At 31.4% G+C, this 17,448-nt stretch overlaps 1 protein-coding gene across 3 annotated transcripts in view; it reads right to left on the bottom strand.

Moving 5' to 3' along the window:
• The window catches only part of LOC130445800 (uncharacterized), a 111,891-nt gene that overhangs the window by 74,841 nt on the left and 19,602 nt on the right, over positions 1 to 17,448 (bottom strand). The window contains exon 1 of one of the 3 annotated variants that reach the window (XM_056781684.1): positions 3,566 to 3,946. The exons of 1 other annotated variant lie outside the window; for it this stretch is intronic. In XM_056781684.1, coding sequence (XP_056637662.1) covers positions 3,566 to 3,579 — 14 coding nt within the window. In that variant the 5' untranslated portion in view covers positions 3,580 to 3,946. Of the gene's footprint in view, positions 1 to 3,561; positions 3,947 to 17,448 lie in introns of those variants that run through there. One more of the 3 variants, XM_056781685.1, reaches the window with a different exon arrangement.

The following is a 17,448-nucleotide window of genomic DNA, read 5'->3' as shown; positions in this document are numbered from 1 at the left end:
ATAAAAAGCCATGAAAAAGATTTCATATTTTGGATTACATATTACCAAACCAGTAGTAGAATCTAGCTTGTAAATACCACTGTTTCCGTCACTTTGTGGTAATTTTTATTCATCTTCATGTCCTATCATTAAAAATATATAATAAATTTGTTTAAATCACATCCAGTTTTATTGTAATATCTACATATTTTTGGCATTTAAACGACCGAATTACTTTTGCATCCAACTCACTTACATTTTATACATCACTTAGTTAACTTGCCACAACAGTGGTCTAACAACCTTAACAGTTTGGAGAATTGTTTGTGGAGAATTAACTTCCAGATATATGACATCTAATGGACTGAATCAACGGATCATTTAATTGCTTGTTATTTTTGTTCGACGCAAACAGAAGGCATAAGAACCAAATCCAAACGTACTATCTAGTATTTAAACTAGCGTCTTCGGCAATTAGATCCATTTTAGTAAGTGCCGAACTGCCTAATGCTAACAAAATGTATTCTAGAACATGTTCTGAGTCGTCACGGTAAGATATTTGAAGTTAGTTATTAATTGTCAACTTCTAAAGAGCCGCAATTATTCATAGGCTCAATCCAGGCTATGAAAAAGTTAAAATTCATCCTTAAGTGAACCCTGATGGTATTCTGTTACCAGCGCGGCCTGATAACAAAATTTGAAGAAAAACTAAATGAACAGGAAAAGAATGTCTAGAAATTTCCATCTGGCAAATTTGGGTGCTGGTTGTGACTAACAAAGTGAGAGATTCCATCAGGACAATTTCCTTAATGGAAAGAAGCTATTAAAGCAAATTGTGCAACATTATCTCTAAATGTTTGATGTTTTGATGTCTCAATGCGACCAAACATTTCATTATTATTCGGCGGCCCTTGTAGTTCTACTTTGATTCTATGAATATGAATAATTTGAAATTTAGCATACTTCCAATCAACTAATCTCAATCATCCCATACTTAACGGGTATTAAAGGTACCCTTAAGTTAACTAGTTTACCCAAAATCTCGAAAATATCATTCTCAATGCATTAAACTAACATAATCAATAAATAGAACAACTTGTTGATTCAAAATGTTAAAAAAAATGTTCATCGCTTCGATTTTGTAAATGATACACGTTTTTATTTTAGCATCAAATTCCTGGACAACGTGTATAAATAAATTGTTCCGATATCGTCGTTAAGAAAATGATTTAAAGCGGTAATAAAGATTTTTTTTTATCTAAAGATTTAAATTATACAGTTATAGTTGAAATTCAATTTATCCCTAACAATAGATAAGGTTGATACTGAAAGTGTGTTTTCTAAACTTATATCTGTCGTTTATTCAATTGAATTAAATATTTTTTAACTTGTATTACCACAAGTATGAAGCTTATTTAAATTTACCGCCAGAAAGTAACGGTTAAGAGGTAAACACGGTCGAAAACGTGGAATTTAAAATTTCTTGCCGCTTGCTTCTATTATAAAATTAGAGTAAATTAGTTAATGAATATTCAGTGAGAAAAACATTTTTATAATGAACAAGCAATGTGCAAATCGTGTTTTTTTTATTAATTGAGGGCATTGATTTAATGTTCATCTTCAATGACAATTGGTAGAATTGCCTCACTAAAAAACTCACAAGAAAAAAAGAGAAACGCTTTATTGTCAAAAAATTGTTACAATTTGTAGACTAAAACTTGTAAAAACTAAAAAACAAACATAAAAATAACTGAAGATTCGAATAAAATGAAATTTCAATACACAGAATAAAACCATAATGAGTAACAAAATTATTGGTAATAGTAGTAGGTAATAATTAGTAAATAAGTCCATAGCAAAATTTAAACCAGCATACAGCATGTCCGGAATTAAATAGAAGGCACTTTCCACTAAATATACCCTCAAATTATTTCGGTGCGATGATATAGATTTCATTTCAATTGGCAAAGGATTGTGCATTTTTTTGCATTGTAAAATATTGAGCCCTTAACTGATTCTGAACGTGGAGTAGTTGAGGAGCGTGCTTACAACTTAGGGAAGATGAATAAGGAAGGAAGAGTCAGAATTTTTAATCTTTTAAAGAAGTCCCTGCTGTTTAGTTCGAGTAAATATCTAACAGCTCTCTTTTGTAGTTTGAAGATTGACTCAAATTGAGTCGCATCACACTTAGCACAGAAGGGAAGGGCATATTGTAGATGCGATTCAAAAAAGACATAATAGACTGTTAAGGAGGTGGATAAATTCAGTTCTTTGGAAACTGATGTCAGCGTTGTTGTTTACGACGTTTGGAAAAAGTATGTCGTCGCTTTCTAAATACACTTTTTATTGAATTTTATATGTCTAAAACACTATTTCTATTTTCAAAATCATTTATATACTCTTGAAAAAAATGATACTAAAAAGTACAAACAGTGAAAATTAGGTTATTCATATTTTTTTTTATATTTGTTTTCATTCACTTTCTCGACACTTACTCGTAGAAAATAAGATATCAAATAGTCGTTTTTATTTTCTTACATTACAAAATCAATTTTCTTGACATTTATATAGAAAACTATGAAATATGATCTTGAAAGAAATATTATAACTTGTAAAAATTGAAAAAACGATAATTTCAGTTTTCCAAATGTTTCCAGAACGGTATTCTTTATTTCGTTTTCATTTAGTCGAAGGAAAATGAAGCAAGAAAATTCTAATTATGGTTATATATAATAACGTTTCGAAATGTTCTTGATTTTAGGTCTCAAAATTAGTTTTTTTAATAATTTTCAAAAGATAAATAAATATTGACGTTTCGTTTTAAGTCTCTTGAGATCATAGATCGCCATCATCATGAATAAGAATAAAATCAAAATAGAATTTTGTTCTAATAAGAAAAATGAATTTTTCCTTAGTCTTTACATCTCAAATATGTATCAGTAATCGATTAAATTATTTGTAGTTATATATGATTATATATCAATGATAAATTTATTAATGCATCTGAATATTCTTGATTTTGGGTCTCTTCTGTTTTAAAATTAGTTTTTTTTTTTAATAATTTTTGGAAGAAAGATAAAATTTGAAAAGTCGTAACGTCGAAAAAACTAATTTTAAAACAGAAGAGATCTAAAATCAAGAACATTTCGATGTATTAATAAATCAAAATGTCTAAGAAATTAGAAATTCATAAATTTATTTATTAAAAATTCGTTTTAATTTTTTTTAAAGTTACGTATTTACTAATATCTGCATGTAAATTTAATGTATATCGATTTATTATTGAAATACAAAACAAGTACTATAATTTTTATAACAAATTTTAATTTCAGCTTCAATGAATAATTATTTAAGTCATTAATTTAATGAAATGGAATAAGTAACTTAATGGAAAAAAATTTTTCTGGTGTATGTCTATTGTGAATTTATAAACTTGCAATAAATAATTAAAAATAAAAGAAAACATATGAGCGAATAAATATTTTTTTTTAATAATTTTCATTTTTTAAAAATATATCAAACCGAAAAAAATAACTAGTTAGTTTATTTAAGGTTAATTTTGAATTATAAAAAATTACTCACTTACACATAAGGTTGCATCCAGTAGATCAAGGGCGAGTGGTGCCAGTGGCAGCATCACCCAAGCACATCCTAAAAAGTCGCCAACAAAAGAAAAGCACACAGAAAAACACGTCCGGTAAATTGCGCTTCGCACTTTTAAACTAACCGTCGAATGGCGACGCCTGAGCGCGCTTTTTTACAAAACGAAAAACTCACCAAAAGACGCAACTTCAACATTTAAAAGCAGCGTCCGATCAACTCGGTCACTTGGAAAAGCTCGAGAGAAACAGTTGATGATCTGATAGAGCGTACAAAAAGTACGATGTAGCGTACACGTTCCAGCATAAACGGTGATAACACAATGCTGGCGGCCGTGGAACCAAACGGATCGTTCCCCACTCTAGTCGCTCATACATACATACTTACACACCTACCCTTACCTGTGTGCTTGCGGTAACAGCGCATGCCTACGTTTCGGAATCTTTCACACAAAGCTTATAAATTAAAGTTTTATCGGATAATCTAATTGAGTTTTTATTTTTGAATTTGGTTGCTGATTATCTGGAACTGATCAATCTGGAAGGTATTTTATCTTTTTTATCTTCTGGGGAAAGGCGCTGATATTAGAACGCTACCGTAGCCATTTACTCAAAACCCCAAAGGTATTATACACTTTCGTAACATTCTCGTAATCTACAGGGTATTCCGAAATGCTCTACCATAAAATCGAGATTTTAAATTATTCAAAAACTGACCCATTTCACAATAATACATATTTTTCACTTACTAGATTTAAAAAAAAAAGTGTATTCAACAAATAAGAATTAGAAACATTGCCACTTATGCAATTAAAAATAGAACTGCCTCTCAAAATTAGGGAAAAATTAATTTTGAAAGTAGAATTCTAACAGAAATCTACCAAAGAAGGATGAAGATAATTGAAAATTTGGAAAAATTTGAGGTTAAGTAAGTACGGACGAAGAAAATGTAATGAATACGAATACGAGGTCTGGCTATTAAATAACGACACTGCGCGCCTAGAGGGCGCCCTAGACGGATGGGGTAAAAAACGAATAGTGCGTTTGGTATCTGGATATCTTGTCTATGCACGTCCCAAAACACGTTTCCTTCATTATTATAGTATTTGTGCAGTAGCGGTTTGAAACGAACGTGTTTTTCTCTCGCGTCGAAAAACAGGAGCAACGTATCCATCTCAAATTTCTCATTATATTGAAAAAAAAAAACACCAACTGAATGCTATAAATTGTTTCGAGAAGCCTATGGGGACAATTATCTATCTCGTACGCGTGATTTTGAGTGGTGTAAGTGCTTTAGTGAGCGCCGAGAGAGTACTGAAGATGACCAACACCCAGATCGCCCTTTGACTGTTTCAACTCCGGAAACAGCGACCAAAATCAACCAAATTTTGCACGCAGATTGTCGAATGAGCATCAGGATAATTGTCGAAGCTGTAAACACAGATAAAAAAAAAACAGTTACTAAAATTTTACAGAAGGAGTTACACACGACAAAATTCTGCGCAAATTTGGTGCCGAAAAATCTGACTCCTGACCAAAAGCTCTTGCGTCAACGGGTCTGCTCGAATTTCCTTGAAAGGCTAGAAAAAGATCTGCTTTGAATCTATAGAAGCCATAAAGCAAAAAACGGCAGACCTCCTAAAAGCCCTCACCAAATGAGACTTCCAAGTTTTTTTCGTAACCACTCTCACCATTTAATAGACAGACCTCGTATGCATCAACATGGTTTCTTGATGGAAAAAATATTTGATGATATGAAGAATAAATAAATGTATATCAAGATTCATTTATATAATTTGGATTACCTAAATAATCACGGCAAATTTAACTACGTCTAGATCAATAAAAAATCATAAAGAAAAATTTAAATATTTTATATTTAGACAAATACTATCTAGAAATAATTCTTTATCAAGAAATGTTCATACATCGTTATCATACAATTGAATTCAAAGTTTCCCGGAAACTAAACAAAGCCTAAAAAAATTATCCTTTGATTGATATATATGTGTAATAATCTAGATAAATTAATTATTACTTAACGTGCCGTGCCGCCAGATTCGTCTGGACAAACCTTAAAATTATATCATCAGATATTTTAGAACAGATAAAATATTATTTCAAACCGAAAAACAGTTTTACCACAGAACTTGCTGAACGTTGGGTTAATATTATTAATTTTTCCATTGTATTCGTCTGTGACTTCTATTGCTAGCATTTATTCACACGCAGAAGACATAAAGGTCAGTTCTGATTAGTGATGCAGGACCAGATTTTTATCTCCCAAATAATTCAAGTCTCTTTATACTGTATATTTAGAGAAACCGCGAATCTAGTGGAACTAGAACTGAAAATATACTATTCAAGTATTAAGTTTTGACTGTCGTTTTATCAATGGTACATACGCCTTCCTATCGAAGTATGAATTGTATAAACACACTGTTGACATTACCACTACACTAACAATTACACTGTCTGACGCGCGTTTCGATAACCAAGTTATCGTCTTCAGAGACTGAAGGTAAACTAATGACTATTAACTTGACTGTTTTATACTAAATTTTCCCACCAATAAACCTTCTCCTGCAACTGCGCAAGGAACTGTCCATTTGTCTCTATTCCTTACAGCAACTCTATTAGTAGTTAAGGAATAACTAGACAGCTACAGAGATATAGATTGACCACTCGGATTACATTTTTTCTTGCTAAAGAAGGCTGGAAAGGGTTTACCTGAGCTAGCGAAAACACACATATTGAGACGTCCAGACAACCAGGAAGACAAGAGCGTTTAGCCATCTGGCTAACTAAGATAAGACCTTCCAGAATCTCCCAGAGTACTCCGGAAGGGGAAGCAGCGTAAACTGCTACGCAAACCTGTCTAAAAGATAGGGGGCGTTGACTGACTGTTGGCTTCTAAATTACAAAAGTGTGTTTGTAAGTGGTGTTCACTTTGAACATAAATAATATATTCTTCGCCGGTTGGAGTTCAAAAAAAGAAGCCCGACTATGTGTTTTCCCCAAAACCATGCCGAAACTTTTACTATTAATGGAAAATGTGTCTTCTAGAAAATATAACTTTTCATCAATCTACATTTAACTCACGTACATCAAAATTAATATACCAGAACGAAATGTAAAGATATTGAATTCGATTAGTAAATTTTAATTTCGAAAATATTTATAACCACAGGTATATGTCGATTGCGTGCTTTAGTAGTTTGATAATGTATGAAATAATCGAAAAATTTTGTTTATAGCAAACGCAATTAAATAAAATGTAATACCAGTTGATAAATATTAAAAAAATCTATTTTAAAAAAATTTGCATCACGATATGATTGCGATAAACTGATACAATCAATGCTCCTTGAGTCGAATTTAGATATTTTGGAAAATTTGGAATTTATAGAATTAATTTTATATTATAATCATGCGAGAGAAATATTCTGTTGAACAAAATTAGAGAAACAATCTAAAGTATTTAGAGAGAATTGACAGATCGGAAGAATGTTGATGTGTTATAAACTCAATTTGAACCAATGCCCTTGGAGACGGGATTTAATCCATCAATATGTTGTGATAGTTTCTCAAAAAATCAATAATTGTCTTAGAATCACAATGTATCGCTTAGGAATATCTTCAAATATAGAAATAAGCGAAGTAATTAGATCCTCAATGCCTCTGAGTATGCTGAGAACGCAGTGATGTGTTTGGAAGTAATTTTAGGGATTCTGTGTGTAGCGAAAAAAATTAGACCACTTTAGAAACCTTTAAAAATGATAAAACGTGGAAAGAAGTGATAGTAAGATGAATATTATTGGAAAAATATGATAAAATAAAAGGAAAAATAATTTACGGGCAATCTCAAGTCGAGAAGGGTAAGGGGGTGAGTTTTTGAGGGTAAATCTCGATTTTCTGCCAAACTACAACTCCTATAGATATAAAAACATAAATAGCAGCGCTGTAGGTGACGAAAAGATCTACAACTTTTTTATTATAAACATACATAACAAAATTTTCGTGAAAAATTGAAACGACCAAGTTTTTGGTTTTTATTTTTATATTTTACATTTTTTTTCAAGAAATTTGGTGGAAACTTACTTTTTTGTGACTCTAGTACCGTGTAATTCATTTGATTTGGAATTTTACACCTTATTTTGGCTTGATATCGGAAGAAAACTCGCATCCAAAAAGTTTTTCATTATATACAATTTTTATATAGGTATTTATTGGAAAAAACTCTAATTACTTATGTTTATATCAATTTTAGATGGAATTTCATAACTTTCGTGTAATTATAGTGTAAAATTTTGATAAATAACTGAAAATTGAACAAATAAAAATGTTTGTTTACGTTACAAAATACTCACTCACTGTATATTTCAACTTATTCCTTAATTTTCGCAAAGAAAAATACGTACTCAAAAGGACATTTTCCCTTTTTAAAAAGAATCTAAAATGAATATCTATCTATCCATTGTCCTTGTGCTCAATTTTTTAATCTCTCTAATCCTCTAGAAATCAACTAAATTTAGAAATCTAATTCCAATCCATAAAGTTATAAAACATCAGACAAATTTATGACAAGAACAATATATAAATATCACTACCGGGAATAGGTTAATAAAATTATAATGATACTAACAAATTTTGAGAATACAAGTTCAATAAAACAATTCCGATACAATATTTCTTGTAAATTATTTTCCACATCCAGGTTTATTAGTTGTAATTATCAATAATTCGCTGTCAACATAATATTGAACATTTTACTATGTATGTATGGATTTGGGGATCTATTGCGTCCCCCTTTCTTGTTGCGATACTGGAGAACCCAGTATTTAGAGCCGATCCATCGATCCCACTCCTTTTAAAAAGTCTAGAATGTGGGATCTGCACGCCGCATAGCAAACCCAATGCTACTATTGTTAAAAAATGCTTTTGACACAAGTATCAGAATCAAAAATCAGGATATATGATTAAGCAGATGTGATTGCACGATACCCAAAGCGATTTGACCAATGAATGAGAAAGATAATAATTCCAGAAATACTCAATACAAAAGTAAAAAACTAGATTCTCGATTAGAAATTGTTAAAAAAGAAGATAGGAAAAGGAAAAAATAGAAGGGCGGTTAGATAGTTAACTAAGTTTCCATATTGTAGGAAATGAACCTAACTATGGAATCAATCAACAACCTCTTTGTTTATTATTATTTTTCTCTGATTAATTTTCTATTTCCGATTACAAAAAGTGTATTATCACACTGTATATTTTTCCAAATAACTATTAACAATAAATGGACACAATGTTCGTTCCAAACAATAATTATGTTCCAACATATAGAAAATTGAAAAATTATATTCAAAGTTAGATCGACAGCTGTCAGTCGATGGGTTGCCGTTTTACTGTCTAGTAACATCTTCTTCAAGGTGGTCCGTGATATGCTGCCACTTGACACATAGCTAAGGTAAAGGTAACCATCAGATTTATGGACGGGAATTTAAAAGTGAAGAGTTTTTAACGTTTTCGAAGAAAGGATGCTAATTTTCTGTTATTTATTTCATTAAAAAATGAGATGGGTCTATCAACGAATTTAATAATGTGTTTTAGTTGCCACGGCTTTGTAAAATCATGGTACGTTAGTTAAAAATGGCGGTTTTTACAAATAGAATTTTCAATTTATTGATATCAGCAGCTCTTGATAAGTAAAATGATGATAGATTTAACAATAACGATAAATTTTTGAAGAATGCGCATTCATTTAACGTCAAGTCTCAATAATATTGATAAAGTAATAGTTTTTTAAGCAGCTCTATTATCTTTGAAGAATATTCATTCTATTAATGGATTTTTAACACGTAAATATTTTTGGTAACCTTTCAGTATTCGAAATACCTTAGTATCTCCCCAATGGAACTTTCGTATTTTAATATAGAAATAAATATATATTAAAATAAATAAACAAGCATATCTATATTTTTAGTACTATTAAAACAGTTCTTTGATTGATTGAGTTGAAATTTTGATGAATTCCATGTTCATACCGAGTTGTTTACTCTCACAATTACATTATCTTATGCGCGTTTCGATACCAAATTCATCTTCAGAGACTGAAGTTAAACGGTCACAAATTTTGTATAAAAATCAAACTTATATAGTCGAATGTATATTATTTCTACGGCTAACTTTATAAAAGACTATTTTTCCCTTTGAATTCTAACTTTATATTAAAGATATTTATATGTAAATTATACCATATTTGTTAAATCCCACTCTATTATATTTATTAATATAATCATTAATTTTAATTGTTTTATTTAAATATGAAGGATTACATACTATATTTTTTTATAATCAACTTAATTATATATCGCTAATAATGTAATTTAATGTGACATATACATACTTATAATTGTTCCTGTAATTTGATACAAATTATACCTTCGTCCTTTCAACCCCTTAACACTTCTCGAGAAAACGAAAAAGTCTCAAGAGCAAATATTTCAAAAAAAGGGTGGCGATTCCTTTTTTAGTTTTTCGTTTTGTGTCCATATCGTTTCCCCCTTATAAACGTAACTATTTATTATAATTATCAAATGTATTTATCGAAACCACAGATATATACAACTATCTATAAATTTTTACGATTTTAAAACAAATTACGAGGCCTTTGATTCAAGGTTTTTCAAAATTCACATAATTTGTATAACAAATTCTGTAAAAACACTGATTGTTTTTTACGATAAAACAAAACCATTATGATATTTTTATGATTTTGAGGTTATATTTGATATTTAACTTCAAAATTCTATAAAAAGAACATATCATATTCTATTAGGTTAGTCTTCATCATTGTTAGAAACCATTCCAATATATAAGTATACAGAATTCTCACTTATTGAAAATTTTTCATTAATCGATGTAACCCTATTTGGCTTTTATTATTTCGGTACACAATTTCGACATTCTCTGGCGACAAATAATCGTCTATTTGGTTCCATTCGTTTTTCAGGATATTCCAGAGATGTGAAGTGGACGTAGGACACTGCTTTATGACTTCCCCTTCCAATTTTTCCCACAACAACTTAATCGGGTTCAGGTCGAGCTAAATCATTATTTTCAGTACATTCTTCTTTTTAAATTCTCCCAAATACTCTTTTTAGACGACGCCATCTGGAAATTGTTCGTTCTGTATTCATTTACATACCGAAAGTTGCGTTTTGAGTGTTCCATGTAGTGAAAGTGACAGTTCCGTACTGTGAAACACTTTCGGGGCGCTCTGGAGTGACTCTAGCCACTTCAATGTTGACAGTTGACAGTTTCACTTCGATGATTTTGCATAACCTTAAATTTTTAATTTTCTGAAATTATTTGTTTTATCCGAAGCGTCGTCTAAAAAATGTTGTGTACGCCGCGACTGAAATATTACTTTGTAGCACTTTCAGTCCTTGGCATACAAATAACTATTTCGCAGTTTCTAGGGATGCTTGGGATCGTTCTCATGCTGGAAGATGAAATTTCTGCCGAACATACTACATTTGTTTAAATGTTTTATAGCATTTTTTCTTCAAAATCGCTTACTCCAAATCATCACCCATGGATCTAATATCCGTTCTCCCTTTGACATGCCCACAATCACTCTTAGTCTCAAAAACCTCAATTTGATTCCCCCCTTTTGATTCATCGTTCCATAAAAGTCTTATCCACTCTTGATGTGTCAAATTTTTGTAACAATCTAGCAACCTCTTAATTTTATTTTGTCTGTTTTTACTGTAGAAGTACTCAAAGCAGATCCCTAGCTTCATTGATCTGAGCTACTAACTCTGGACCTGTGAGTCGTCGATCACGTTTACACAATACGTTTATCTTCAGGTTGTGGTATTTCGAGAACGCCATGATCGCCGAAACTCCTGGTGGATGCATATTTTTTCACGTTGTAGTCCTTTTTAATTCGGTGTCAACTGATAGTTCCTTAGTTTCACCAATTTTTAGTCTGAGTCTGAATTGGTAAGAACGAAAACAATTCGAATACGAGCTTTACAAAAAGATGTCTTGGTGCAAAAAGTATGAATCCCAGCACGTTGTGGATTGCAAGATTTTTATAAATTTTGGTTTGTAACAGTTAATGTTTTCTTTTAAAGTGTAATTTTCTAAAAAATGCTGAATATTTGACAGTCAAAATTGTTGTATTCATTGACTTATACAAAATAGAATTTCAATATGATTTATCCGTCGAATTACTTCTTTGATCAACTGATAAATTAATTGATGTACAGATTTACTAGGAAATATTGAAAAATAATTGAAAAACAAAATTCACCAAATTGTTGAAATTTCTGTTTGCAGTAGTTCTAAAAATAGAAAATAAGGACATAAAGGTGCAAATGTTCGATAGAAAGCAAAGCATGGTAAATCTATAATTGGCTAGGGTCCAGAAAAGGTGGCCCTAAGCGGGTCGAGGCCACATTAACATTACAAAGGGCAAGGCACGAGTGACTTTTATAGAAATTGTGAAATAAATATATATATAAAGCCAAAAATTACCTTTTACCAATTGTACTCTTATGTATTATATAGGAAATTCTGTATCAATCCATTATTTTTCGTTGACATGGGATACAATGAAAGATAAATTTGGACCATTTAAGCTCATAGTTGATGTAGGGATTTATACAGAAAATTGAGGTACAATAACACATTTCGGGATTAGGGAAAATGTGAATTGAATTATTATTTAACAAACCTTAGCAAGAATGTCAAAATATGAGAGAACAATAAAATTATAGCACAATTCGTAACTATGTTTCGAAATATCAAAATAAAACGTATCTAAACCGAAGAATGATAATTTTTTAATACTTTTTGTGACCATATCAAGTAGTCTTCAAGATCATCAGTTGTAAAAATTATTACCAAACACTGATAATATATTTTATTGAAGAATAAATGAAGAAAAATGAAATATTCAACAAAAATGGGCACCAAATATTAAATCTATATGAGATTGAAGTTTTTTTATACAATCATCTTTATAATGAACCGTATAAAATAAGACCTCATTAAGTAGTAAATTAATAAATAATATTATTAAGAAATTGGAGATAATTGACGATTTCTTGATTGATATTCCTTATGGCCGTTTGAAATGATGCAATGCAACGTGCAATGCAATACAAAACGCAATATTTCTGGATCAAAAACATGTGCAAATGAGTTTATAATCTACCAATATTACATTTTATTTTCATCGGGAGTTTTCCAAATGTTTCTTCATCCATACTCAACTAATTTTTCTAGGTTTTCTCGTCTAATTCTCTAGCTAATCTAGACAGACTCCAAAAGCAGAGACAGATCTAATTATTACCAGTGATGCACTGGTCATTTTTTTCTTGCTTACTTCAACTAGATCTGTTATTTCCAATTTTAAACTGCCCACAAAATATTGAATTAAGTTTGAGGTGAGGAAATAGTTTATTTCTACTTTTGGTATTTAGATTAGTGGCAACCATGATGCATTGGTAAGAGTTTTGCGACATTTAAGGCAATATGAAGTGCAAGAAATTGCATGCAAATCTCTGTAAACAGTAAAAGTAAACAAATTCCTAACCTCAAATTTTTACTAATACTTTGTACATAGTTTAACAATGAAGCTAAGTTTTACCCAAGTCAGCTTTAGCCAAAAGTAATTTGATTACAACTTGCGTACAATAAAAACGGCACAAAACCGATAATGTCAAGATCTTGCATGAAACAATCGGCTGAACTTCATCTGCGCGTGCTTTTGATCAAGAAATATTGCGTCTTGCATTGCCTTGCACGTTGTATTGCATCATTTCAAGCGACCTTCACGATTATATAAATAATTTTCGCTCCAACATGCATTTTCAGCGTATTCGCAGAATTTAGAGCTTATTTATAAACTAGAAACTTAGTTCGGTTGATGAGATTATTATTGCAACTAAGCTTGTAGTTGTCATAAGTTTCAGAGTGCCATAATGAGATTTAGAATGACTTTCTGGTAAGGAATAATCAGACACGTATACCACAGCTAAGTATGTCCAACTACAACCTCTTTCAAAATCTAATTATTGAAAAATTTCTATAAGTTTATCCTCTTGATTTAATTAATTAATAATAAACATTCTTGTGTGGAAAAAATTCTGTATAAAACACTCATACAGTTGATAACTATTATCCAATTGAAACTAACCGAGAAACAAATTTCCAGACTACAATAATTATTGTAAACAAATTATTTTTGCTGTTCAAATGTATCGAAGGTCAATTCTGCGTCATAAAATATATCAAAAGTAATAACAATGCACATTGAATTTAAATCACGTGAATCCAATCAATTAATAAACTCCTCCTTTTCTTGATGCAGAACGACCAATCCATACTACATGTTTATATCAGGACCGGAATCAAATTTTGAAAATGATTTTAATATGAATAATATAGAAAATACGATGGAAATGCATCGTAGTTTTTTGATATTGCATATATAAATTTACAAATTTATTTTCAGAAAATGAAAAAGAAACAGTTAAATTAATCATTTTGACAAACTTACTAAGATATAACCTGTTTTTGCAGTAACCACACCCTAGTTTCTGTTAGATTTGCTGAAGCTGATGTTTTCGATCTCCTTTTGGACAATAAAAAATCTGTTGACTCGTGTATAATGCTCCTTACTTCGTTCCATCGAATCCCAAAGATCGAATCCTGTACACCTGCTGTACAGCGTCAAGACATTTCAAACTCCCAGATAATCTCCACACACGCACTCTACTCGTATAAGGATAAAAACTAAAGGGATTAGTCGTTGTAAAGGTCCTTAGTTTAAGTTTTCGTAAGCCCCATTACACTCTAAGTCAATCGAGTGGTGCCTGCCGCGTAGATATTGATCTTGAGCTTCTGTAGTTTGTCGTGTTCGGGAAAGGCTTCCATTTCTCCAAAGAAAGGATTCCCAATAAATTGAAGTCATATCTGTCTGTCGAGTAGGTCTCGCAAGTACTGCTCTAGGTGGGATCATGTTGGTTAGTTCTAAAAGAACATTTTCCTATTAGTATAGATATCTGGTGAGCTCTTTGTCGCCTATGAGTCGAATTACTCTTTTTTGTATGGATTCGAGCATCCTAAGGGTATGATTATGATTGCCATAACTTTACGGGTGAAGGGTATCATCTTAAATATCTTTATCGGTGTTATTTTCACTTTATAGTTGTTATTTTGTTTATGAGGATGTAATGAGAAAGCCATACTTCACGCTGTGTATTGGTTGAAGTCAGAATATTACCGAGGAAGTCATACTACCCACCTTGAAATATCGCGGCATGCCATAGACTTCAATGTAGTATCTAATTTGAAGATTTCGAAGTATAATATATTTTTTTCCATAAAATATTTCTGAACCTTCCGATAACTATTACGTCTCAGCTATATGACAAGTAGCATTCGAATAAAACCAAGTCTTCTGTTGATGATATAACTCCAACAATATCTACCAAATGAAAAAGAAAAATACGGAATGTTTTACCAGGACATTTGTTATCATTTTCTTTGTCAACTCAAAAATTGTTTTTTTACCAACGAAATTGTTTACGACGTATTAAAAACGTTGCGTGTATCCTTTTTGCGGAATATCTTAGACAATTGACAATGCTCAAAGTGCAAATGAGAAGTTGTAAACAGGAGTGGCGGTGAGACAAATGTAAAGTGATTCTTCACCAAGGTAAAGAAGTCTGAGTACTATGAAACGTACTTAATAGTAGTAATAATGTCAAGTTGGAATTATTAACACGTTATCAAGTCGTCCACCATGCGAAATGTAATGGCCGCCTTTGGCAAAACACTCCCTAATGAATGCAATACATTCGACCAGAGACGGATCCCATTAAATAGGTAGCACTCATAATATATTTCGAACAAAAATCATTTTAGATCATGACGTTCTGCTTCGATAAAAAGTATTTAACTCTAATTTTGTAATCCTGGTTAAGATAATGGTGTAACTTTACAAAATTACTATATTGTCATTGGTCTTTAATGAGTAAATCGTTAATCCTGATTATCCTGATTAAGATAAATGGAAAAATTTATCAAATTATTGTATCCTTATGGGTACTTGGAAAATGTGCGACTTTTTTTAACTTTATGATTATTGCTATAAAAAATCTGAAGATTATTTTAAATTAAGTCAGGTTAAATCACCAGACGAATATATTCATAATTACGACTGATTTACGAGCATATTACCCTCTTAACCTTGCCATTATATTTACTTCGTTTTAAAATGATACTTAACCTTAAGCAGTAATGGGAAATGAAGCATACATTTTAATTGCAGCTCGTTTCGTTATAAGTTTGTTTGTCAAAGAGGATACGTACACGAAAATATAAAAAATAATTATGTTGATATGTAAATAATACGCAGATATTGTTGTAAATACTTATGGAACATCAACATCACAAAGAGTTTTTTCCTATCTATCAAATATACTTGCATTATGTTGCCGAAATTTACATTCAATGCGACCTTCTTGTTTGCTTTGTTTTGCGGGTCCTATCATGTATAACTACGATCCGAACGTGATCAGTTTTCAGATTATGATCGGTTCAACCCGATCAAAGTTTCCGAAAAGTCCTCAAAATCATAGATAATTCGACAAATTCTTCGACATTACTTGCGATATGTAAATAATGTTTTAATATCTTGCTCAGTCGACATCTTACTTTAGTATTAAGTTAAAAGTAGTCTCTATATCTATAAAGGAGGATGTCCTGACTGACTGATTCATTCCCTCATCAACGCCCAGCCAAGGCTATTGAAGATAGAGACATGAAATTTTGAGGGTATGTCTGCAAATTCGATTTTTTCGTTTTTCTCGGCCGCTTATTGAGATATCGACTTCGTTTTTGCACTAAAACATTCTCCGTACAAATACCTAAAAACCAATTTCTGCGATTTTCGAAATTCGATTTGGAAAGGGTTCAAAGAGTTGAACAAAAATTTTTATTACGGAACCGTATATATAGCAATTCTTCATGACGAAATGAGATATCAAAGCGATTCTTTTTTAGATATGGGTTCCGTGTGAATATATAAAAACTAATTTATCCGTTTTTGGAAATTTCTTTTTGATTTCTTTAAAAAGGGTTAAATTCATTTGATGGAGAACGCATGGAGTTTCGATCTACAGATTCTGTGTTACAAGTTGATACTGCTGTGCAATACCCATCAGAGTTCCTAAACACGCTCGATCCTCCAGGTTTCTTAACACGTAGATTTATTCTAAAGGTTGGAACGTCGATAATGTTGTTACGAAATCTCAATCCTCCTAAACTGTGCCACAGTACGAGACTACGTGTGAACTCTCTTCAGAAAAACGTAGTCGAGGCTACAATTATAACCGGATATACCAGAGGGGAATCAGTCTTTATACCACGCGTACCCCTTGTACCTTCAGACTACCCTTTTCAATTTAAAAGAATGCAATTCCTTATTAGAGTCTGTTTTACTATGACCAAAGTGGCAGAAATCGATTCGTATAATACATTTCTCATTGAATTATCCCTATATTACGCGAGGTTCAATAAACCGCGGGCGAAGCCGCGACGGATATTCCTAGTATAATATAATAATACTAATATGAAATATATAGATTTATAATGATAGTATAACTTAGTTTACGATTCCTCAAAGATATACTAAATCAAATATGACTGAGAAATGATGTTTCTGACTTGAAAATTACAGGAAATGAATCTCTGTAACCAATAGGACGGTAGTCGTAGATGACAGGGCTTTAATTTCCATTCCAATTCCAAAAAGGATCCTCTGTGTATAGCTACACTTAGAGTTCAC

This window comes from Diorhabda sublineata, chromosome 6 (genome assembly GCF_026230105.1).
Source record: "Diorhabda sublineata isolate icDioSubl1.1 chromosome 6, icDioSubl1.1, whole genome shotgun sequence".
NCBI classification, from domain to species: Eukaryota; Metazoa; Arthropoda; class Insecta; order Coleoptera; family Chrysomelidae; genus Diorhabda; species Diorhabda sublineata.
Note: the sequence above shows the minus strand (reverse complement) of the source record. Positions and strands in the feature narration are given on the sequence as shown.